Raw genomic sequence first — 23,607 nt, forward strand, 5'->3', positions numbered from 1 at the left:
GCACTGTTCTAAGCGCTAGGGTGGATACAAGGTGATTAGGTTGTCCCACATAGGGCTCGCAGTCTTAATCCGTAAGCACTTGAATACCATCATCATCATCATTCACAGCCGTAATTTTCTAGGACAAGTGGAGAGTTAACCACCGCTGTCATCTAAATTGGTTATGCCTAGGCAAAATAAAATGCTTTGCCAACACTGCATCAGCTTTATAGGAATGAACACGACAGGGCACAGGTGGCCCTGGAGGAACAGCCTAAAGGGTTGCTATATATTTTAACATGAGAGGAATTTTAGTGTTAGTAGTGTTCATAAGAACATGTTCTACTGATGTAAACAAACTGCAGCATGTCTGCAAATAACTACCCCTGAGTATCTACCACATTGGACCTCATAACTCGAGACAAAAAATACGTCTAGATCTTTCATTGCAAGTCAATTCCAAGTGCTTTTTTTGAGATGCTCGCTCACCCCAGTCACGTGCTAGCTAGCTACTCTAAATTGTGAACAGAATGGTTTAGGGGCCTCCTTCCTCTTCTGTCCAAATTGAAAAATACACTAAACTAATAACAGATTCACCAGTAAGAAATGCAAAAATTCTGCTTAACCTTACAAAAGGATGGAAGAGATTTCCGTTGAATCTAAGTAGCACTAAATAGAACAAAAGTCAGTTTTGCCTTACCTGAAGGCATTTGTTTTTTTAAATGGTATTTGTTAAGCTCTACGTGATGGGCACGGGTACTAAGCGCTGGGGTGGATACAAGCTATTCAGATTGGACACAGTCTATGTCCCCCATGGGGCTCACGCTCTCTTTCTTTATCCCCATTTTACAGGTGCGATATCTGAGGCACAGAGAAGATAAGTGACTTGTCCAAGGTCACACAGCAGACAAGTGGCAGAGATGGAATTAGAACCCAGGTCCTTCTGACTCCCAAACCAATGTTCTATCCGTTAGGCCAGGTTGGTTCTCTACATTTAACAATAATAATTGTGGTATTTGTTATGCACTTAGTATATGCCAGGCCCTGTACTAAGTGCTGGGATAGATATCAGCAAATCGGGTTGGACCAGGTCCCTATCAATCAATCGTATTTATTGAGCGCTTACTGTGTGCAGAGCACTGTACTAAGCGCTTGGGAAGTACAAGTTGGCAACATATAGAGACAGTCCCTACCCAACAGTGGGCTCACACATGGGGCTCACAGTCTTAATCCCCATTTTACAGATGAGGTATCTGAAGCACAGAGAAGTCATCATCATCATCATCAATTGTATTTATTGAGCTCTTACTATGTGCAGAGCACTGTACTAAGCGCTTGGGAAGTACAAATTGGCAACATATAGAGACAGTCCCTACCCAACAGTGGGCTCACAGTCTAAAAGGGGGAGACAGAGAACAAAACCAAACATACTAACAAAATAAAATAAATAGAATAGATATGTACAATTAAAATAAATAGAGTAATAAATATGTACAAACGTATATACATATATACAGGTGCTGTGGGGAAGGGAAGGAGGTAAGATGGGGGGGGATGGAGAGGGGGACGAGGGGGAGAGGAAGGAAGGGGCTCAGTCTGGGAGACTTGCCCAAGGACACACAAACAGATGGAAGGGTGGGATTAGAACCCAGGTCCTAGTGACTCCCAGGACCTTGCTCTATACGTTAGGCCACGCTACATTTCTTACCTAAAAGAAGAGCAGGTTACCCCAAGTCAAGAAACGTAACAGGAATTCTTACCTCTGAAAATCTAAGGCTTCACAGGGATTAAGAATCCAAACCTTTCCCCGCCTATCACCCTTTTCCTGCTTTAGATGGCATTTTTTCCATTAGCAAACACCCGAGTTAGAAGCCACAAAATCCTTGACCAAAAAATTTATTTTGTTTTTGATCCCCCTCAAGAAAGGAAGTTAAAGAAAGGCATTCTATAGAAGGCTCTTCCTGTTCCCTCCAGCAGTCTTCAAATTAAATTAGCCAAAGTTTCTGATTAATACCAACTTCAAAAGAACATTTGAAGACCAGCAAGCTCTAATGCAATTAGGATCCTATCCTGGGTCTCAAGTCGGATTTAGGACCCACCTTTGTGATACCCAGAAGTACGCAGAAAACAAGAATAGAGGATGGAACCCAGGATTCAAAGTAGCCCACAAAAGAATTTCTCAAAATAAATGGATCACTACATTATGAAGTTAGGCCATTTTATTGCAAAGCATGTTTATAGCAAGAAGGGAATTAGCAAAATTAATCATGATTAATGATCCTGTGAAGTCAGTGAGCAGAATGCTTGGTTACAAAATAAGGAAATACCAGTTATAACACAATACTCTACCCACTTCCTTAATTCTGCTCGTTACACACCTGGAAATCCGATAGTTGCTGTGCGGTCCCGTATTGCAGGTATTTTCTTTGATAGAGAAAATTTCTTTCCAAACATCAACATGCATCGACTTTTACAATTTTATAGCCAGGAGATACCCGATCATAGTGAGTGAACCTCCGGTTTATTTTGGCACCTAAAATTGAACATAGCAGTGTTTCTACATAGCTACAAAATTTTGTTTCTTTGTAAATCCAGTGTAAATCCCACGGTTAGTACTTTTGCTTAACTGTCAACATTAACAGGGACAAAAGTGTTTTCAGAACCTGTTTTCTTTTGAGATCTTCAAATTTTTGAATGGAGATTTCCTGATGCTTACTCACAGAGATTACAGTAATTCAGTTAAAAATTCTAGTCAATACTGAGAAAAACCAATCATATTGAGGGAGGAAAGGATGAGGTGATTTTATTAAACATGATTAAATATTCTTGGACCCTGAATAGGACTTTTAACTCACATCTCCTCTGATGAGGCTTAAGTCTTTAAGACATGTCAGAAAAAAAAAATGATTGTTCTAGCAGGACAGTGGTGTTGTTACTAGCAGTTTTCCTTATTAGCCTTAGATTACCGTTTTCCTGAGACTGTTGCCATAACATAAATACCTGAAAAATTTATGTTGTAAACTTTACTACCATGAAAGGGAGAGGGGGGAAAAAGGAGGAAGAGTGACAGAGGCAGAGGTAGATCTAGGAACACTTGTCTAATCCCTTTATAGAGTACCTCTTCAAATATTTAACGGAAAGACTTGTGACAGTGTCAACAGATAACCCATTCCTGAGAGAAAACATAAAAATAGCCATGCTTTCAATTCAGGGAATTCAGTACGTAAAATCTTTTTGACTTTGCAAAGTACCTTAATTTTTTTTAAAAATACTGCTTTTTAAGCTAACAGGCATATATGGCACAATATTTCGATTAACAAATATGACAAAAATGGTAAAAGCAAGCAAGCCTTAAATACTGGAGATTAGTACTTAGAAAACACCACGCGAAATGGCTTTAATTTAAGCAAGATGAGTTCATCACCCAAGTAGAAAATAAAATCCTGTATTACACTGAATGCCAAGCTCTAGGTATATATTAATCTTAGAAGTAAACACTCGAAAGCTACTTGGTTTAAGTTCCTAAAAGTGTTGAAAGTCCAGTTTACCTTTTTCATTTGAGTTATGTACAGCAAAACTAACCAAAGCAACTGCGAATATATATACATAAATATACAGCCGAAAATACAGATTTAAGCAGAGCTATTAGCAGCAGCAAACTAAAGAATCTTCTAATCTTCATCGGGACATGCACCATCATCATCCTCTGTAGGATCCGGAGGCAAAGGCCGGGTTCTGTGGAGAGCAAAAAAAAAACGAAAGTGCAAACCTTCAGAAGAATCGGTCAAATTTTCAGCCGAATGGAAAGTCAATGCTGGGCAAACGACGGATATTGTCGATGCAGTACAGAAACTGATCAATTGGCAAGGGGTAGACAAGATTTACTCAAGCACGATTTTAGGTCCTGAGCACTGGGGCATGATCAAAACCCAGATGACGGACTCGACCTTTTATTCGCCGAGTCCTGATCTTCCCTTCCGGAAGGAGGACCTGGGCACATGGAGTTGCAGATGAGCTGGCTGGAACTACAGGGATTAAATGACACGGTCTTCACACATGCTTGGAAAGAACGCAAAAATTATTGCCTCGGTCCTCGTCTTCTCCTACTCCTCCCACCCACGCAAGTGGGACTCGATGAGTAAGGAAGATTAGGGCGGAGGAGAGAAGAGAGGCTCTCTTCTTTCTCAGACCTTACTGATTTCATGCCTAGCCAAAGGACTATGTTTGTGCTTTGCTTTTTCTGAGGGTTTTTTGCTGTTTGTGGGTTTTTTTTAAATTAAATCAGGAAGCACAATACGTAATGGAGTGTTATTTTTTCCCCTGAGAGGGATCTCTCAGTTACCAAAACAAAGGTATCCCAGTTTGGGAGATGGGACTAAACAGGCTAGCTTTGGCTCACCTGCTTCAGATCTCAAGAAGGACCTTAAATCAATAATTTAAGGAGTGAATTGAGGTATGTTCTGGATCTACTTTTTCCAGTGAAAAGCACTAAACTACCAAGGGACTGCATAAGAATTACTGCGCTCGAGTCACTTCACAATATTCTTTCCTGATTTTTCCTCGCCGAATAATAACGGCATTTGTCAAGCACTCCTAAGCACTGGGACAGAATACAGGTTAATGAGATAGGATGCAGTCCCTGTGCCACAGTTTAAGTAGGAGGGAGAACAATTAATTACTGGATCCCCATTTTACAGGTAAGAAGACTGAGGCACAGAGAAGTGAAGTTTTAGTTTAATTTAAATGGTATTTGTTAAGCACTTACTATGTGTCTATAGTACAGTGCTCTGCACATAGTAAGCGCTCAATAAATACGATTGATGATGTATCAAGCACTGTTCTAAGCACTGGGGTAGGTACAAGTTAATTAGGTCACACACAATCCCTGTCCGGCATGGGGCTCACAGTCCATGTAGGAGGGAGAACAGGAATTTAATCTCCATTTTTACAGTTGAGGAAACTGAGGCCCAGAAGTGATTTGCCCAAGGTCACACAACAGACAAGAGGCGGAGCCAGGATTAGAACCCAGGCCCTCTTGATTCCCAGACCTGTGCTCTTTCCACTAGCCCGTGCTCCCAACCAGTGGTAGAGATACCCATTTGCCAGATACCAGGAAGAAGACTAGCAGGCAGAGAATTATTGTGGAGATTTGGGAGGATTAAGGATGAGAAAGTAGGACAATTCCCTCAGGGAGGCGGGGGTGGGGGGTGGGGGGGAATCCTCACCGGGTTTTTCCGAGCTGGCACTTTCAGGAAGATTGGAGGGGGAAACAGCAACACTAAAACATATCCCAGGGGCAGTTAGCAGAGTAGTCACAGGCAGAAATATCTCTCTGCTTTCTCACTGGTTTCACTCAAGAAATGCAACGTATAATGCAAATATTTTAAAAAGTAGCATTATTACCTAGTGTCTCAGCAAATGGAGTCAAAAAGTAACGTGTGTAGAACTTCCTGTTACATCCTAGTTCTCCTGCTCCCATTATCTGTAAATAATTGTTGCCATTCTGTCCACCCCATTAGATTTCTAGCTCCTGGCACTGAGAAGACGGAGATCAAGTATCTTGTACTTTCTCCAAGTACCTAAGACTCAATAAGCACTCAAGAAATAATATTGATGATAACAGCAGGGGCAAAGCCAATCTCTGCAGCTGGTTTTCAAATAGTGTATTACAAGTTAAGAGCAGAAGTACATTGACATGGTTGCCACTGAGCTTTACACAAAAACCCCCGAGAACTGCCAAATGCTAAGTTTTATACCGAATTCTGCATTGGTTCTGAGGGGATCATCTGTTAATATATGACAAAAGGTGCTCCAAAGCCAATTAAATCATCTACCATTTTACAAGTAAGATCATCATCAACAGCCAAGGATGCTGTACTTCCCAAGAGTTTAGTACAGTGCTCTGCACACAGTAAGTGCTCAATAAAGCAATGAAGTGCTCAATGAAGCAGCGTGGCTCAGTGGAAAGAGCACGGGCTTTGGAGTCAGTGGTCGTGGGTTCAAATCCCAGCTCTGCCAATTGTCAGCTGTGTGACCTTGGGCAAGTCACTTAACTTCTCTGGGCCTCAGTTACCTCATCTGTAAAATGGGGGTTGACTGTGAGCCCCCGGTGGGACAACCTGATGACCCTGTATCCCCCCAGCGCTTAGAACAGTGCTTTGCACATAGTAAGCGCTTAATAAATGCCATTATTATTATTATTATTAATAATAATGAATACGATTGAATGAATGAATGCTGTAGAAGAGCAGAAGACTTCAAAAAAACCTCAGGGCCTGAAATTCACATAGCTGCTATCAAAAAGTGTTCAATTGACTAATGCAGTTAAACAGCACCAAACACACTTTTTCAAAAACAAGAAATGTAGCAAACGCTTTGGAACTATCGGTCTCTGTCAGATGTAATATAGATTCTGTCTTTGGTCATACAAAGTCTCAAGCGCAAGAATTCATGTCAGAAACTATATTACGGGAAATATTCTGGACGAATGTTATGTTTTCATATTGTGAGCGCGCAACAAAAGCTTTGGCAGCATTTTAAAGGGTATTTACCTTCTACTTTTCAGAAAGTTTTGAAAGAAAGAGAGAGACTTACTTCCTTGTAGCTTTTCCTAGGCCACTGCTTCCTGGCTCAACCTCTTTAGGGCTCTGATTCTCTTTTTCTGAATGCTTGGGTGACAAGGTGAAGAATTCTCCAATTCCTTTCTGCCAGGTGGGTGTTGGCCTTACGCATACTGGATTCCCACCCGCATATCTGCTTTCAGCTGCAAAAGTAAAAAGACAGCAGTTAACTCCGGTCTTCCAAAAGGATTCGAAGCGTTCCTAATAGCTACCGAACAAGGAAAGAGATAACATGATCATGATAAAAGGTTTTAAGATTTCAAGTGTTTGAACATTTTTATGCCTCGATCTACTTACTTTAAATAATAATAATAATGATGACGGCATTTGTTAAGCGCTTATTATGTGTGAAGCACTGTTCTATCTGGCTTCATAGTTAGGGAGCAGACAGTATCACGAGCTACTTGCTAGGTTTTGCATTTTAAACAAAGCATCAATAGTTTTGAGGCCTGGGGCATTAACTGAAGTTGACAGCCGGATTGTTTTGCTAACAGAGTTAACGGTCCTTTGAATGTGCCTACACAGACACCTTATTAATCCAGAATTGGTGACTAAGGATCACACTACACTGAAAGTCACAACGTTAAAGTTTAATCCGGTAGGTAACATCTACCGCCACGGTTCTCAAGAACCTTCTTGTCTGCCTCACGTACACGACACACAACACTTTCAAGATCTCCCAGCTGACAAGATTTGCACTTCCAACACTAATTGGAGATTATGCACTTCTCCCTCTTCACTCTGAAGTGGATCCAATGTGTGGTAAATTGTAAGGAAATTACTAGAATGCTAACGCTGCCTTTCACGAAATTCACTGCTCTAAAGTAATTGCAGTGGACTGACACGGCATATTCAATCAATCAATCAATCGTATTTATTGAGCGCTTACTGTGTGCAGAGCACTGCGCTAAGCGCTTGGGAAGTACAAGTTGGCAACATATAGAGCCAGTCCCTACCCAACAGTGGGCTCACAGTCTAGAAGGGGGAGACAGAGAACAAAACCAAACATACTAACAAAATAAAATAAATGGAATAGATATGTACAAGTAAAATAGAGTAATAAATACGTACAAACATATATACATATATACAGGTGCTGTGGGGAAGGGAAGGAGGTAAAATGGGGGGGGGGGGAGAGGGGGAGAGGAAGGAAGGGGCTCAGTCTGGGAAGGCCTCCTGGAGGAGGTGAGCTCTCAGTAGGGTCTTGAAGGGAGTATATTCAGTGATTTAGGGAAGATATATACCCCAGGGTCCTGTTTTCAGGTGCCTAGGTCTGATTTTATGGTTCACAAAACAGAGAGCACACACGAGTGCTTGTGCACATGTACACACACACACACACACACACACACACACACACACACACACACACACACACACTCTTTCCCTCCCTCCACCTTCATCTGCCTGACCCTCCAGCATACACTTCTGGCAGAGGAGCCTACGCTGGACTGGACAGAGATTTTTCAACAGTTTTCCCTCCAATTCTGCAGGAGGGTAAGGGAAAGAGCCGGGTGCCGCAGGAAAACCACCCGGAATACCAAGGAATGCCCCCAGCTGTAGACTGTAAGCTCGGTGTGGGCAGGGAGCACGTCTACCAACTCTGTTATATTGCATCCTCCCAAGGTACTTCCCCAGCGCTTAGTACAGTGCTCTGCACACAGTAAACGCAGACTGAGCCCCTTCCTTCCTCTCCCCCTCGTCCCCCTCTCCATCCCCCATCTTACCTCCTTCCCTTCCCCACAGCACCTGTATATATGTATATATGGTTGTACATATTTATTACTCTATTCTACTTGTACATATCTATTCTATTTATTTTATTTTGTTAGTATGTTTGGTTTTGTTCTCTGTCTCCCTCTTTTAGACTGTGAGCCCACTGTTGGGTAGGGACTGTCTCTATATGTTGCCAACTTGTACTTCCCAAGCGCTTAGTACAGTGCTCTGCACATAGTAAGCGCTCAATAAATACGATTGATTGATTGATTGATTGATTCTAGACTCTGAGCTCGTTGTTGGGTAGGGCCGGTCTCTATCTGGGAGGGTCCGCTATGACAATTAACATGCGCATTCCCTGCCCACAGTGAGCTTACAGGCCCGAGGACCTGAGTTCGTCCATTCATTCATTCAATCGTATTTAGTGAGCGCTTTCTGTGAGCAGAGCACTGTACTAAGCGCTTGGGGAAACTACAATACGGCTATCAACAACGACATCCCGGCTCCCCTACTTGTCTGCTGGGAGACTTTGGTCAAGCCCCTTCACTTCTCCTTTTCCGCATCTGTAAAATGGGGGTTAAAACCACGAACTGTGCCCAACCTTGTATCCATCCTAGCGCTTTGTGCGGTGCTTAGTACGTAAAAGCGCTTAATAATTACCATAAAAACCCCCCAAAACCCAGCTCTTACCTTTCCGTGCTGAAGGGGAGGTGGAAGTGTTGGCTGAATTACAGGAGCCGAGGGCTTTGCGGGGAGCTCGGGCCGCCACCACTGTAAGACAGAAACAAGGGCTGATTCACTCATTCGTATTTACTGAGCGCTTACTGTGCGCAGGGCACTGTAGTAAGCGCTTGGAAAGTACAACGCAGCAGCCGAGAGAGACGATCCCTGCCCACAACGGGCTCACAGTCTGGAAGGGGGGAGACAGACATCAAAACAAGTAAACAGGCATCAATAGCATCAATATAGTTATAGATATCTACACATCATTAATAAAATAAATGGAATAGTGAATATGTACATTTATACACCAGTGCTGTGGGATGGGGAGAGGGGTAGAGGAGAGGGAGGGGAGGAGGATCAGAGGAAAAGAGGGGCTATTCTAATTCTACTCCCGGTTCTGCCACTTGTCTGCTGGGTGACCTTGGGCAAGTCACTTCAATCAATCAATCAATCGTATTTATTGAGCGCTTACTGTGTGCTGAGCACTGTGCTAAGCGCTTGGGAAGTACAAGCGCTTCTCTATGCTCCAGTGACTTCATCTGTAAAATGGGGATTAAGTGTGAGCCCCAAGAGGGACAACTTGATTACCCTGTATCTCCCCCAGTGCTTAGAACGGTGCTTGTATATTTGTTTGTACGTATTTATTACTCTATTTTATTTGTACATATTTATTCTATTGATTTTATTTTGTTAATATGTTTTGTTTTGTTGTCTGTCTCCCCCTTCTAGACTGTGAGCCTGTTGTTGGGTAGGGACCGTCTCTATATGTTGCCAACTTGTACTTCCCAAGCGCTTAGTCCAGTGCTCTGCACACAGTAGGCGCCCAATAAGTACGATTGAATATGTTATATGAAGAACATATGACATATGAATATGTTGCCAACTTGTACTTCCGAAGCGCTTAGTCCAGTGCTCTGCACACAGTAGGCGCCCAATAAATACGACTGAATGAATGAATGTTATATGAGGAACCTATAACATATGAATATGTTGCCAACTTGTCCTTCCCAAGCGCTTAGTCCAGTGCTCTGCACACAGTAGGCGCCCAATACGATTGAATGAATGAATATGTTATATGAAGAACACATATGAATATGTTGCCAACTTGTCCTTCCCAAGCGCTTAGTCCAGTGCTCTGCACACAGTAGGCGCCCAATAAATACGACTGAATGAATGAATGTTATATGAAGAACCTATAACATATGAATATGTTGCCAACTTGTACTTCCCAAGCGCTTATCATTCATTCATTCAATCGTATTTATTGAGCGCATACTGTGTGCAGCACACAGTAGGCGCCCAATAAATACGATTGAATGAATGAATATGTTATATGAAGAACCTATAACATATGAATATGTTGCCAACTTGTACTTCCCAAGCGCTTAGTCCAGTGCTCTGCACACAGTAGGCACCCAATACAATTGAAAGAATGAATATGTTATATGAATAACATATAACATATGAATATGTTGCCAACTTGTCCTTTCCAAGCGCTTAGTCCAGTGCTCTGCACACAGTAGGCACCCAATAAATACGATTGAATGAATATGTTATATGAAGAACGTATAACGTATGAATATGTTGCCAACTTGTACTTCCGAAGCACTTAGTCCAGTTCTCTGCACACAGTAGGCGCCCAATAAATACGATTGAATGAATGAATATGTTATATGAAGAACATATAACGTATGTTGCCAACTTGTCCTTCCCAAGCGCTTAGTCCAGTGCTCTGCACACAGTAGGCGCCCAATAAACACGATTGAATGAATGAACGTTATATGAAGAACATATAACGTATGAATACGTTGCCAACTTGTACTTCCCAAGCGCTTAGTCCAGTGCTCTGCACACAGTAGGCGCCCAATACGATTGAATGAACGAATATGTTATATGAATAACATATAACGTATGAATATGTTGCCAACTTGTCCTACCCAAGCGCTTAGTCCAGTGCTCTGCACACCGTAGGCGCCCAATAAATACGACTGAATGAATGAATATGTTATATGAAGAACATATGAATATGTTGCCAACTTGTACTTCCCAAGTGCTTAGTCCAGTAGGTGCCCAATAAATACGATTGAATGAATGAATATGTTATATGAAGAACCTATAACATATGAATATGTTGCCAACTTGTCCTTCCCAAGCGCTTAGTCCAGTGCTCTGCACGCCGTAGGCGCCCAATAAACACGATTGAATGAATGAATCTGTTATATGAAGAACATATGACGAATGAATATGTTGCCAACTTGTCCTTCCCAAGCGCTAGTCCAGTGCTCTGCACACAGAGAAGCAGCATGGCTCAGTGGAAAGAGCCCGGGCTTTGGAGTCAGAGGTCATGGGTTCGAACCCCGGCTCCACCACATGTCTGCTGTGTGACCTTGGGCGAGTCGCTTAACTTCTCTGAGCCTCAGTTCCCTCATCTGTAAAGTGGGGATTAAGACTGTGAGCCCCAAGTGGGACAACTTGATCACCTTGTATCCCCCCCAGCACTTAGAACAGTGCTCTGCACATAGTAAGTGCTTAACAAATACCATCATTATTATTATTACTTCCGAAGCGCTTAGTCCAGTGCTCTGCACACCGTAGGCGCCCAATAAATACGATTGAATGAATGAATACGTTATATGAAGAACCTATAACATATGAATATGTTGCCAACTTGTACTTCCCAAGTGCTTAGTCCAGTGCTCTGCACACCATAGGCGCCCAATAAATACGATTGAATGAATGAATACGTTATATGAAGAACCTATAACGTATGAATATGTTGCCAACTTGTCCTTCCCAAGCGCTTAGTCCAGTGCTCTGCACACCGTAGGCACCCAATAAGTACGATTGAATGAATGAATGTTATATGAAGAACATATGAATACGTTGCCAACTTGTCCTTCCCAAGCGCTTAGTCCAGTGCTCTCCACGCCGTAAGCGCCCAATAAATACGATTGAAAGAATGAATATGTTATATGAAGAACATATGAATATGTTGCCAACTTGTACTTCCCAAGTGCTTAGTCCAGTAGGCGCCCAATAAATACGATTGAATGAATGAATATGTTATATGAAGAACATATAACGTATGAATATGTTGCCAACTTGTACTTCCCAAGCACTTAGTCCAGTAGGCGCCCAATAAATACAATTGAATGAATGAATGTTATATGAAGAACATATGACTTATGAATATGTTGCCAACTTGTACTTCCGAAGCGCTTAGTCCAGTGCTCTGCACACCGTAGGCGCCCAATAAATACGATTGAATGAATGAATATGTTATATGAAGAACATATAACGTATATGTTGCCAACTTGTCCTTCCAAGCGCTTAGTACAGTGCTCTGCACGTAGTAAGTGCCCAATAAATACGATTGAATGAATGAATATGTTATATGAAGAACATATAACATATGAATGTTGCCAACTTGTCCTTCCCAAGCGCTTAGTCCAGTGCTCTGCACACAGTAGGCGCCCAATAAGTACAATTGAATGAATTAATATGTTATATGAAGAACATATAACATATGAATATGTTGCCAACTTGTACTTCCCAAGCGCTTAGTCCAGTGTTCTGCACACAGTAGGTGCCCAATACGATTGAATGAATATGTTATATGAAGAATAAATAAGATGAATATGTTGCCAACTTGTCCTTCCCAAGCGCTTAGTCCAGTGCTCCGCACACAGTAGGCGCCCAATAAATACGATTGATGGAGCGTGGCTCAGTGGAAAGAGCCCGGGCTTTGGAGTCAGAGGTCGTGGGTTCAAATTCCGGCTCCGCCACTTGTCAGCTGTGTGACTTTGGGCGAGTCACTTCTCTGGGCCTCAGTTCCCTCAGCTGGAAAACGGGGATCAAGTCTGTGAGCCCCACGTGGGGCAACTTGATTCCCTTGTATCTACCCCAGCGCTTAGAACAGTGCTTTGCACATAGTAAGCGCTTAATAAATGCCCTCATTATTATTATTATATGTGGGGCTCAAGGTCTCAATACCCCTTTTACAGATGAGGGAACTGAGGCCCAGAGAAGTGAAGTGATTTGCCCAAGGTCACACAGCAGAAAAGTGGCAGGGCCGGGATTACAACTCATGACTTTCTGAGTCCCAGGGCAGTGCGCTATCCACCATGCCAGGATACAGAGTAGTTGGCTCAGTGGAAAGAGCCCAGGCTTTGGAGTCAGAGGTCGTGGGTTCAAATCCCGGCTCCGCCACTTGTCAGCTGGGTGACTTTGGGCGAGTCACTTCTCTGGGCCTCAGTTCCCTCAGCTGGAAAACGGGGATTAAGTCTGTGAGCCCCCCGTGGGGCAACTTGATTCCCTTGTATCTACCCCAGCGCTTAGAACAGTGCTTGGAATGCCCTCCCTCTGCCCATCTGCCAAGCTAGCTCTCTTCCTCCCTTCAGGGCCCTACTGAGAGCTCACCTCCTCCAGGAGGCCTTCCCAGACTGAGCCCCTTCCTTCCTCTCCCCCTCGTCCCCCTCTCCATCCCCCCATCTTACCTCCTTCCCTTCCCCACAGCACCTGTATATATGTATATATGTTTGTACATATTGTTTTACTCTATTTTATTTGTACATATCTATTCTATTTATTTTATTTTGTTAGTATGTTTGGTTTTGTTCTCCGTCTCCCCCTTTTAGACTGTGAGCCCACTGTTGGGTAGGGACTGTCTCTATAGGTTGCCAATTTGTACTTCCCAAGCGCTTAGTACAGTGCTCTGCACATAGTAAGCGCTCAATAAATACGATTGATGATGATGATGCCAATTTGTACTTCCTAATAATAATAATAATAATAATGGCATTTATTAAGTGCCTACTATGTGCAGAGCACTGTTCTAAGCGCGGGGGGGATACAAGGTGATAAAGCTGCCCCACATGGGGCTCACAGTCTTCATCCCCATTTTACAGATGAGGTAACTGAGGCTCAGAGAAGTTAAGTGACTTGCCCAAGGTCACGCAGCAGACATGGGGCGGGGTCGGGATTCGAACCCATGACCTCTGACCCCAAAGCCCGGGCTCTTTCCACTGAGCCACGCTGCTTCTCGCTACTTCTACCTATTTATTACTCATTTATTTATTTATTCTACTTGTACCTCTCTATCCTATTTATTTTATTTTGTCATTATGTTGGGTTTTGTTCTCCGTCTCCCCCCTTTTAGACTGTGAGCCCCCTGTTGGGTAGGGACCGTCTCGAGATGTTGCCAATTGGTGCTTCCCAAGCGCTTAGTACAGTGCTCCGCACATAGTAAGCGCTCAATAAATACGATTGATGATGATGATGCTTTGCACGTAGTAAGCGCTTAATAAATGCCGTCATTATTATTATTATCGAATGAATGAAGGGGAAGACGAGGGGCGCGCGGCCTCCTGAGGTAAAAGGCGGTGGGGGAGGGGAGGGCGGGGCCGCCTGAGGGCGCGCGCACGCGCCCTGGGGCCGGATTTGGCGCGCAAAGGGTCCCGCGCGCCGGGCATCTCCCGCCCGCGCGCCCCGCAGCCCTTCCGCGCGTGCGCCGCGCAGCCCTTCCTTCCTTCCGCGCGCATGCGCGCCCGCCCGCGGCCGGGTTACCTTTGCGGTAGGCTCCGGGCGCACTGTCCGCCTTGGTGCGCACCATGGTCCGGCCGGGAGAGCGGCCCGCACCCACTGACACGGACGCGGCGCCGCCGCCGCCGTTTAAATCCGCCTCCTTGGCGCCCGCCGCGCCCATTGGCCAGCGCCCGGCCACGCCCCCTGGCGCTGGCCAATCGGCGGCCGCCGGGGGCGGGGAGGACCCGCCAATCAAGGCGCGGGCGGCTCCGATTGGCTGGGGGGGATTTCATTCAGTCCTTCAGTCAACCGTATTTCGCCAGCGCCTTCTGCTGCGATCGATCGATCAATCAATCTATTTATTGAGCGCTGACTGTGTGCGGAGCACGGTACTAAGCGCTTGGGAAGTACAAGTTGGCAACATATAGAGACGGTCCCTACCCAACAGCGGGCTCACAGTCTAAAAGGGGGAGACAGACAACAAAACCAAACATACTAACAAAATAAAATAAAATAACTGGTCGATCGATCAATCAATCGTATTTATTGAGCGCTGGCTGTGTGCGGAGCACTGTACTAAGCACTTGGGAAGGACAAGTTGGCAACATATAGAGACGGTGCCTACCCAACAGTGGGCTCACAGTCTAGAAGGGGGAGACAGAGAAGAAAACCAAACATACTAACAAAATAAAATAAAAATAAAATCAAATAACTGGTCGATCGATCAATCAATCATATTTATGGAGCGCTTACTGTGTGCAGAAACACTGTACTAAGCGCTTGGGAAGGACAAGTTGGCAACATCTAGAGACAGTCCCTTCCCAACAGTGGGCTCACAGTCTAGAAGGGGGAGACAGAGAACAAAACCAAGCATAATGACAAAATAAAATAAAAATATAATAAAATGACTGGTCGATCGATCAATCAATCGTATTTATTTAGCGCTGACTGTGTGCGGAGCACTGGACTAAGTGCTTGGGAAGGACAAGTTGGCAACATATAGAGACGGTCCCTACCCACCGGTGGGCTCACAGTCTAGAAGGGGGAGACAGAGAACAAAACCAAACATACTAACAAAATAAAATAAAATAACTGGTCGATCGATCAATCAGTCACATTTATTGAGCGCTGACTGTGTGCGGAGCACTGGACTAAGCGCTTGGGAAGTCCAAGTTGGCAACATATAGAGGCAGTCCCTTCCCAACAGCGGGCTCACAGTCTAGAAGGGGGAGACAGAGAACAAAACCAAGCATAATGACAAAATAAAAATATAATAAAATGACTGGTCGATCGATCAATCAATCGTATTTATTGAGCGCTGACTGTGTGCGGAGCACTGGACTAAGCGCTTGGGAAGGACAAGTTGGCAACATATAGAGACGATCCCTACCCAACAGTGGGCTCACAGTCTTGAAGGGGGAGACAGAGAACAAAAAAAAAAAACATAATAACAAAATAAAATAAAATAACAGGTCGATCGATCAATCAATCCTATTTATTGAGCGCTGACTGTGTGCGGAGCACGGTACTAAGCGCTTGGGAAGGACAAGTTGGCAACATCTAGAGACGGTCCCTTCCCAACAGTGGGCTCACAGTCTAGAAGGGGGAGACAGAGAACAAAACCAAGCATAATGACAAAATAAAATAAAAATATAATAAAATGACTGGTCGATCGATCAATCAATCATATTTATGGAGCGCTTACTGTGTGCAGAAACACTGTGCTAAGCGATTGGGAAGGACAAGTTGGCAACATCTAGAGACGGTCCCTACCCAACAGTGGGCTCACAGTCTAGAAGGGGGAGACAGAGAATAAAACCAAACATACTAACAAAATAAAATAAAAATAAAATAAAATAACTGGTCGATCGATCAATCAATCGCATTTATTGAGCGCTGCCTGTGTGCAGAGCACTGTACTAAGCGCTTGGGAAGGACAAGTTGGCAACACATAGAGACGGTCCCTACCCAACAGTGTGGGTGCTCTGCACCCAGTCAGCGCTCAATAAATACAATTGATTGATTGATTGATTGATTGGGCTCATAATATTAGTTCGTTTATTCGATCGTATTTATGGAGCGCTTCCTGTGTGCAGAGCACTGTACTAAGCGCTTGGGAAGTAAAGTTGGCAACATTTAGAGACGGTCCCTACCCAACAGTGGGCTCATAATATTAGTTCGTTCATTCGATCGTATTTCTGGAGCGCTGGCTGTGTGCCGAGCACTGGACTGTGAGCCCACTGTTGGGTAGGGACCGTCTCTATATGTTGCCAACTTGTACTTCTCAAGCGCTTAGTACAGTGCTCCGCACACGGTCAGCGCTCAATAAATACGGTTGAATGAATGAATGAAATGACTAAGCGCTTGGAAAAGACATGTCGGCAACAGAGAGAGACCGTCCCTACCCAACAACGGGCTCGCAGTCTAGAAGATTAATACGGGAATCATATTTGTTAATAATAATAATAATAATAATGGCATTTGTTAAGCATTTACTACTACTACTACTAATAATGATAGCATTTATTAGGCACTTACTATGTGCAAAGCACTGTTCTAAGCGCTGGGGAGGTTACAAGGTGATCAGGTTGTCCCACAAGGGGCTCACAGTCTTCATCCCCATTTTACAGATGAGGTAACTGAGGCCCAGAGAAGTCAAGTGACTTGCCCAGAGTCATCCATTCATTCATTCAATCGTATTTATTGAGCTCTTACTGTGTGCAGAGCACTGTACTAAGCGCTTGGGAAGTACAAGTTGGCAACATATAGAGACGGTCCCTACCCAACACTGGGCTCACAGTCTAGAAGGGGGAGACAGACAACAAAACAAATAGTTGACAGTTGGCAGAGTTTTACTATGTGCCGAGCACTGTTCTAAGCGCTGGGGTGATCAGGTTGTCCCATGTGGGGTTCGCAGTCTTCATCCCCATTTTATAGTTGAGGGAACTGAGGCCCAGAGATGTGAAGTGACTTGCCCAATGTTGCCAACTTGTACTTCCCAACGTGGCTCAGTGGAAAGAGCCCGGGCTTTGGAGTCAGAGGTCATGGGTTCAAATCCCGGCTCCACCAATTGTCAGCTGTGTGACTTTGGGCAAGTCACTTCACTTCTCTGGGCCTCAGTTTCCTCATCTGGAAAATGGGGATTAAGGCTGTGAGCCCCCCGTGGGACAACCTGATCACCTTGTAATCTCCCCAGCGCTTAGAACAGTGCTTTGCACATAGTAAGCACTTACTAAATGCCATCATTATAATTATTATTACTATTACAGTGCTCTACACACAGTAAGGGCTCAATAAATATGACAATGAATGAGTGAAGTGGCGAAGCCGTAATTAGAACCCATGACCTCTGACTCCTGAGCCTGGGCACGTTCCACTGAGCCACAGTGCTTCTCTGTTAAGTGCTTACCATGTTCCCTGCCTCTGTACTGAGCTCTGGGATGGATAAAAGAGAAGCAGCGTGGCTTAGTGGAAAGAGCTCGAGTTTGGGAATCAGAGGTCGTGGGTTCTAATCCCGTCTCCGCCACTTGTCAGGTGTGTGACTTTGGGCAAGTCACTGTGTATATCAATCAATCAATCAATCGTATTTATTGAGCACTTACTGTTTGCAAAGCACTGTACTAAATGCTTGGGATCTATTATTATATTTATTTTGATGCTGTTGATGCCTGTCTGTGTTGTTTTGTTGTCTGTCTCCCGCTTCTAGACTGTGAGCCCGTTGTCGGGTAGGAATTGTCTCTCTCTATTACCGAATTGTACTTTCCAAGAGCTTAGTGCAGTGCTCTGCACACGGTAAGCGCTCAATAAATACGATTGAATGAATCAGTGAATGAACTTAACTTCTCTGTGCCTCAGTTACCTCATCTGTAAAATGGGGGATTAAGACTGTGAGCCCCACGTGGGATAACCTGATTACCTTGTATCTACCCCCAGCGCTTAGAACAGTGTTTGGCACATAGTAATCACTTAACAAATACCATTATTACTATTATTGTTACAAGTAGATCAGGTTGGCCGCAGTCCCTGTCCCTCAGAGGGCTCTTGCTGATTATAGGGTAAGATGCTATCTCAATTGCTGGGAAAATGAGCCCGTTGTTGGGTAGGGTTTGTATTTATTACTCTATTTACTGCATTTATTACTCTATTTATTGTATTTCTCTATTTATTTTACTTGTACATATCTATTCCATTTATTTTATTTTGTTAATATGTTTTGTTTTGTTCTCTGTCTCCCCCTTCTAGACTGTTAGCCCGCTGTTGGGTAGGGATTGTATTTATTACTCTATTTATTGCATTTATTACTCTATTTATTGTATTTATTACTCTATTTTACTTGTACATATCTATTCCATTTATTTTATTTTGTTAATATGTTTTGTTTTGTTCTCTGTCTCCCCCTTCTAGACTGTGAGCCCACTGTTGGGTAGGGACCGTCTCTATATGTTGCCAACTTGTACTTCCCAAGCGCTTAGTACCGTGCTCTGCACACAGTAAGCACTCAATAAATACGATTGATTGATTGATATTGTGTATTTGTTGCCGAATTGTACTTTCCAAATGCTTAATACAGTGCTCTGCACACAGTAAGCGGTCAGTAAATACGCTGGAATGAATAATAGACATTCATTCTGACATGCCCCCCCATCCCAAAAGATAAGGAGGAAAGACAGAAAAAAAGATGTCAAAATCAATATTTACACTGACAACGGTAAAAAATAATAGTTCTATACTGCTTGGAGAAATACCTGTATATGTGTGAAGTTATCTCTCACCCTAGAAAAAGAAAGGCCTTGGTGGAGAAGCGTGTTTTTGTGCACATGTCAGTCAAAGGCCAAGGCAGACCCTTAGTCCTCAGTGTAGTGTGTACACAGTCTACCCTTCGTAGTTCAAAGCGTCTGGGGCCTTTTGTGTCTTTTTCTCATGGTTATCTCGAAGCTTCTGCTGAAAAAAGGACTGCTCCTTTATTATTCGTAATTTTGTTATGCTGTTCTAACCTCTTCAGCCGTCTCCCTGTTTTCATGAGAAGTGTAGTGTTGTCTGACTTTCCATTTTACCGCATCCTTAAAGCTTTTCCTCTGTCCCTACGGTTTTCTGCTCACCAGTTATTTGGTTAACCTGTCACTAGAGAAGCCGCCGCCGACGACCCTTGTAAATACTAGACAAGGGAACCAGGTAATGTCATGCATTATGTTGGGCCCCTTGTCTTACCTAATGACATCATATACGCTTTTGTAGAAATATGCCAAGTTCAGGTGATCATCATCATCATCATCATCATCAATCGTATTTATTGAGCGCTTACTATGTGCAGAGCACTGTACTAAGCGCTTGGGAAGTACAAATTGGCAACATATAGAGACAGTCCCTACCCAACAGTGGGCTCACAGTCTAAAAGGGGCCTAGATCCAGAACACTCTCCAGAAGGCCCTCGGTCTCCCACTTTGCCTTCCCTTCCTAATTCCACAGAACTGGATAGAAGGAATCCCCTCAGAAGAAAGGTTCATTCATTCAATCGTATTTATTGAGCACTTACCGTGGGCAGAGCACTGTACTAAGCGCTTGGGAAGTACAAGTCGGCAACATATAGAGACGGTCCCTACCCAACCATGGGCTCGCGGTCTAGAAGGGGGAGACAGATAACAAAACAAAACACGTAGATGGGTGTCAAAGTCGTCAGAACAAATAGAATTAAAGCTATAGATCATGTTGCTAGTTAAAACACCAGACATCAAAACATCAAGTGCTCAATCTACTCTGGGTTAGAAATAGGCCAGCTGAAAAACCCAATTGTCCATTGTGAAGCTGGGCTAGCAGCCATTCTGTCATCCAATATTTTCACAGTTTCACAGAGAAACTGTGTTGAGATAAGCCCACCTTTGATGCTAGGAGATTGACTTTATCCCAGGACTTTGTTATTTGTGATCCTGTTTTGCAACTTAATGTTGAGAGTGGTACCTAAATGACCAACTAAAAATATGTGGCTGGCCAGCTGAAACTGAAATTTTTGGTTATCAATCAAGCAGTGGCATTTATTGAGCACTTACTGTGTGAAGAGCATGGTACTAAGCGCTTGGAAGAGCACAGTTCAGCAGAGTTGGTAGACATGTTCCCTGCTTACGAGAAGCTGAAGTAAGGCTCACATTTTATACTTTCGGTATTACTAAACTATCTCTAAGTTTGTAATATGTATAGTTTTCTGAAGCCAAGCTCAAAAAATGTACCTTGGCTATGGACTGTTGGGAGACCACTGAAGCAGACAGATCAGCTTGAAATGCAGCAATCAGAAGAGATGCTTCTCTCCTTGATAATAATAATAATAATGGCATTTGTTAAGCGCTTACTATGTGCTAAGCACTGTTCTAAGCGCTCAAAGGCTGTACAAAGATTGGGATACCACCTTTAATATATATAGTTTTCTGAAGCCTAAGCTCAAAAAATGTACCTTGGCTATGGACTGTTGGGAGACCACTGAAGCAGACAGATCAGCTTGAAATGCAGCAATCAGAAGAGATGCTTCTCTCCTTGATAATAATAATAATAATGGCATTTGTTAAGCGCTTACTATGTGCCAAGCACTGTTCTAAGCGCTCAAAGGCTGTACAAAGATTGGGATACCACCTTTAATATGTATAGTTTTCTGAAGCCTAACCTCAAAAAATGTACCTTGGCTATGGACTGTTGGGAGACCACTGAGGCAGACAGATCAGCTTGAAATGCAGCAATCAGAAGAGATGCTACTCTCCTTGATAATAATAATAATAATGGCATTTGTTAAACACTTACTATGTGACAAGCACTGTTCTAAGTGCTCAAAGGCTGTACAAAGATTGGGATACCACCTTTAATATGTATAGTTTTTTGAAGCCTAAGCTCAAAAAATGTACCTTGGCTATGGACTGTTGGGAGACCACTGAGGCAGACAGACCAGCTTGAAATGCAGCAATCAGAAGAGATGCTACTCTCCTTGATAATAATAATAATAATGGCATTTGTTAAGCGCTTACTATGTGCCAAGCACTGTTCTAAGCGCTCAAAGGCTGTACAAAGATTGGGATACCACCTTTAATATGTATAGTTTTCTGAAGCCTAAGCTCAAAAAATGTACCTTGGCTATGGACTGTTAGGAGACCACTGAAGCAGACAGATCAGCTTGAAATGCAGCAATCAGAAGAGATGCTACTCTCCTTGATAATAATAATAATAATGATGGCGTTTGTTAAGCGCTTACTATGTGCCAAGCACTGTTCTAAGCACTCAAAGGCTGTACAAAGATTGGGATACCACCTTTAATATGTATAGTTTTCTGAAAGCCTAAGCTCAAAAAATGTACCTTGGCTATGGACTGTTGGGAGACCACTGAGGCAGACAGATCAGCTTGAAATGCAGCAATCAGAAGAGATGCTACTCTCCTTGATAATAATAATAATAATAGCATTTGTTAAGCGCTTACTATGTGCCAAGCACTGTTCTAAGCGCTCAAAGACTGTACAAAGATTGGGATACCACCTTTAATATGTATAGTTTTCTGAAGCCTAAGCTCAAAAAACGTACCTTGGCTATGGACTGTTGGGAGACCACTGAGGCAGACAGATCAGCTTGAAATGCAGCAATCAGAAGAGATGCTACTCTCCTTGATAATAATAAAAATAACGGCATTTGTTAAGCGCTTACTATGTGCCAAGCACTGTTCTAAGCGCTCAAAGGCTGTACAAAGATTGGGATACCACAAAGGAGGCTCAAAATCGAACTCGTAACAGCTGCTCTTTATCACCCTCATCCCAGCTCCACCACCTGTCAGTTGTGTGACTTTGGGCAAGTCACTTAACTTCTCTGTGCCTCAGTTCCCTCATCTGTAAAATGGGGATTAAGACTGTGAGCCCCCCAGCGGGACAACCTGATCAGCTGGTAACCTCCCCAGCGCTTAGAACAGTGCTTTGCACGTAGTAAGCGCTTAATAAATGTCATCATTATTATTATTATCATCATCATCATCATTTTTTAACTGAGCACACATTTTTGAGAGGACACTGTACACTGTCCCGTCTTACGCCGTCGAGTCGTCTCCGACCTGTTTTGACTCAAGGGACGCACCTCTCCCAGAATGCTCCACCTCCAATCGTTCTGATAACGTATCCATAGAGTTTTTTTGGTAAAAAATATGAAAGTGACTTACCATTACCGCCTTTTGGGCAGTAAACTTGAGTCTCCTCCTTGAACTCTCTCCTGCCACTGTCATCCAGGACAGGTGTGTTTTGACTTTTGTAGCAGATTGCCTGCCATTCGCTAGCCACCGGCCAAGCTGGGAATGGAATGGGTAGGCCTCTGCCTGACTCTCCCTCCCATAGTCGAGACTGGTACTCTCCAGGGGCAATCCTGAGAGGAGTTGTACATTGTACTATTCTTAAAAGTCACAAAACACACAGAGATTGGAGTTCTCCCCGCAAAATGTCCCGAAGCGGCCCGCTTTCTGGTTTGAGCCTGGCTGTGAGGTTAGTGAGGAAAGGGAGGGAAAGAGGATGGATGATGCTTTACTAACCTTAGTCTCGAGAAGGGAGATAGGGTATGTGTGGGGAGGAGAGGAAGGGGAGGGGAGAGAATTGTTCCTCTTCTCCCACTCCTTTCTGATTTATTCCCTTGATTCACCCCCACTTGATTCACCCCCACGTCCTAGCCCCGCAGCACTTATGTATCCCCCTCTCCATCCCCCCGTCTTACCTCCTTCCCTTCCCCACAGCACCTGTATATATGTATATATGGTTGTACATATTTATTACTCTATTTATTTATTTATTTATTTATTTTACTTGTACATTTCTATCCTACTTATTTTATTTTGTTGGTATGTTTGGTTCTGTTCTCTGTCTCCCCCTTTTAGACTGTGAGCCCACTGTTGGGTAGGGACTGTCTCTATGTGATGCCAATTTGTACTTCCCAAGCGCTTAGTACAGTGCTCTGCACATAGTAAGCGCTCAATAAATACGATTGATTGATTGATTGATTATGTATATAATTGTAGTTTATTGAGAAGCAGCGCGGCTTCGTGGAA

The 23,607-nt window shown here is 43.5% G+C and overlaps 2 protein-coding genes across 2 annotated transcripts in view; one reads left to right on the forward strand and one right to left on the reverse strand.

The window, feature by feature from the left end:
* Window positions 1–2,197: 2,197 nt before the first annotated feature.
* PCLAF (PCNA clamp associated factor) lies at window positions 2,198–14,683 on the reverse strand. Its single transcript, XM_038746847.1, has 4 exons — window positions 14,604–14,683; window positions 9,006–9,086; window positions 6,574–6,742; window positions 2,198–3,714 (listed from the first exon to the last, which is right to left on the reverse strand). The coding sequence occupies exons 1-4, from the start codon at window positions 14,647–14,649 to the stop codon at window positions 3,651–3,653; spliced, it is 360 nt and encodes a 119-aa protein (XP_038602775.1). The 5' UTR covers window positions 14,650–14,683; the 3' UTR covers window positions 2,198–3,650.
* Window positions 14,648–23,607, forward strand: part of TRIP4 (thyroid hormone receptor interactor 4) — a 62,745-nt gene continuing 53,785 nt past the window's right edge. The window contains exons 1-3 of the mRNA XM_038747323.1: window positions 14,648–14,818; window positions 19,497–19,531; window positions 19,664–19,733. Coding sequence (XP_038603251.1) covers window positions 14,648–14,818; window positions 19,497–19,531; window positions 19,664–19,733 — 276 coding nt within the window. The remainder of the gene's footprint in view (window positions 14,819–19,496; window positions 19,532–19,663; window positions 19,734–23,607) is intronic.

This window comes from Tachyglossus aculeatus, chromosome 5 (genome assembly GCF_015852505.1).
Source record: "Tachyglossus aculeatus isolate mTacAcu1 chromosome 5, mTacAcu1.pri, whole genome shotgun sequence".
Taxonomy (NCBI): Eukaryota; Metazoa; Chordata; class Mammalia; order Monotremata; family Tachyglossidae; genus Tachyglossus; species Tachyglossus aculeatus.

What these genes read in the sequence shown, in the direction of transcription:
- PCLAF (XM_038746847.1), bottom strand. Translation starts at nt 14,649, where the DNA reads ATGGTGCGCACCAAGGCGGACAGTGCGCCCGGAGCCTACCGCAAAG. An exon ending in GCCCGGAGCCTACCGCAAAG is followed by an intron (nt 9,087 to 14,603) that starts GTAACCCGGCCG and finishes TCTGTCTTACAG; the next exon opens with TGGTGGCGGCCCGAGCTCCC. An exon ending in CTAGGAAAAGCTACAAGGAA is followed by an intron (nt 3,715 to 6,573) that starts GTAAGTCTCTCT and finishes TGCTCTCCACAG; the next exon opens with AACCCGGCCTTTGCCTCCGG.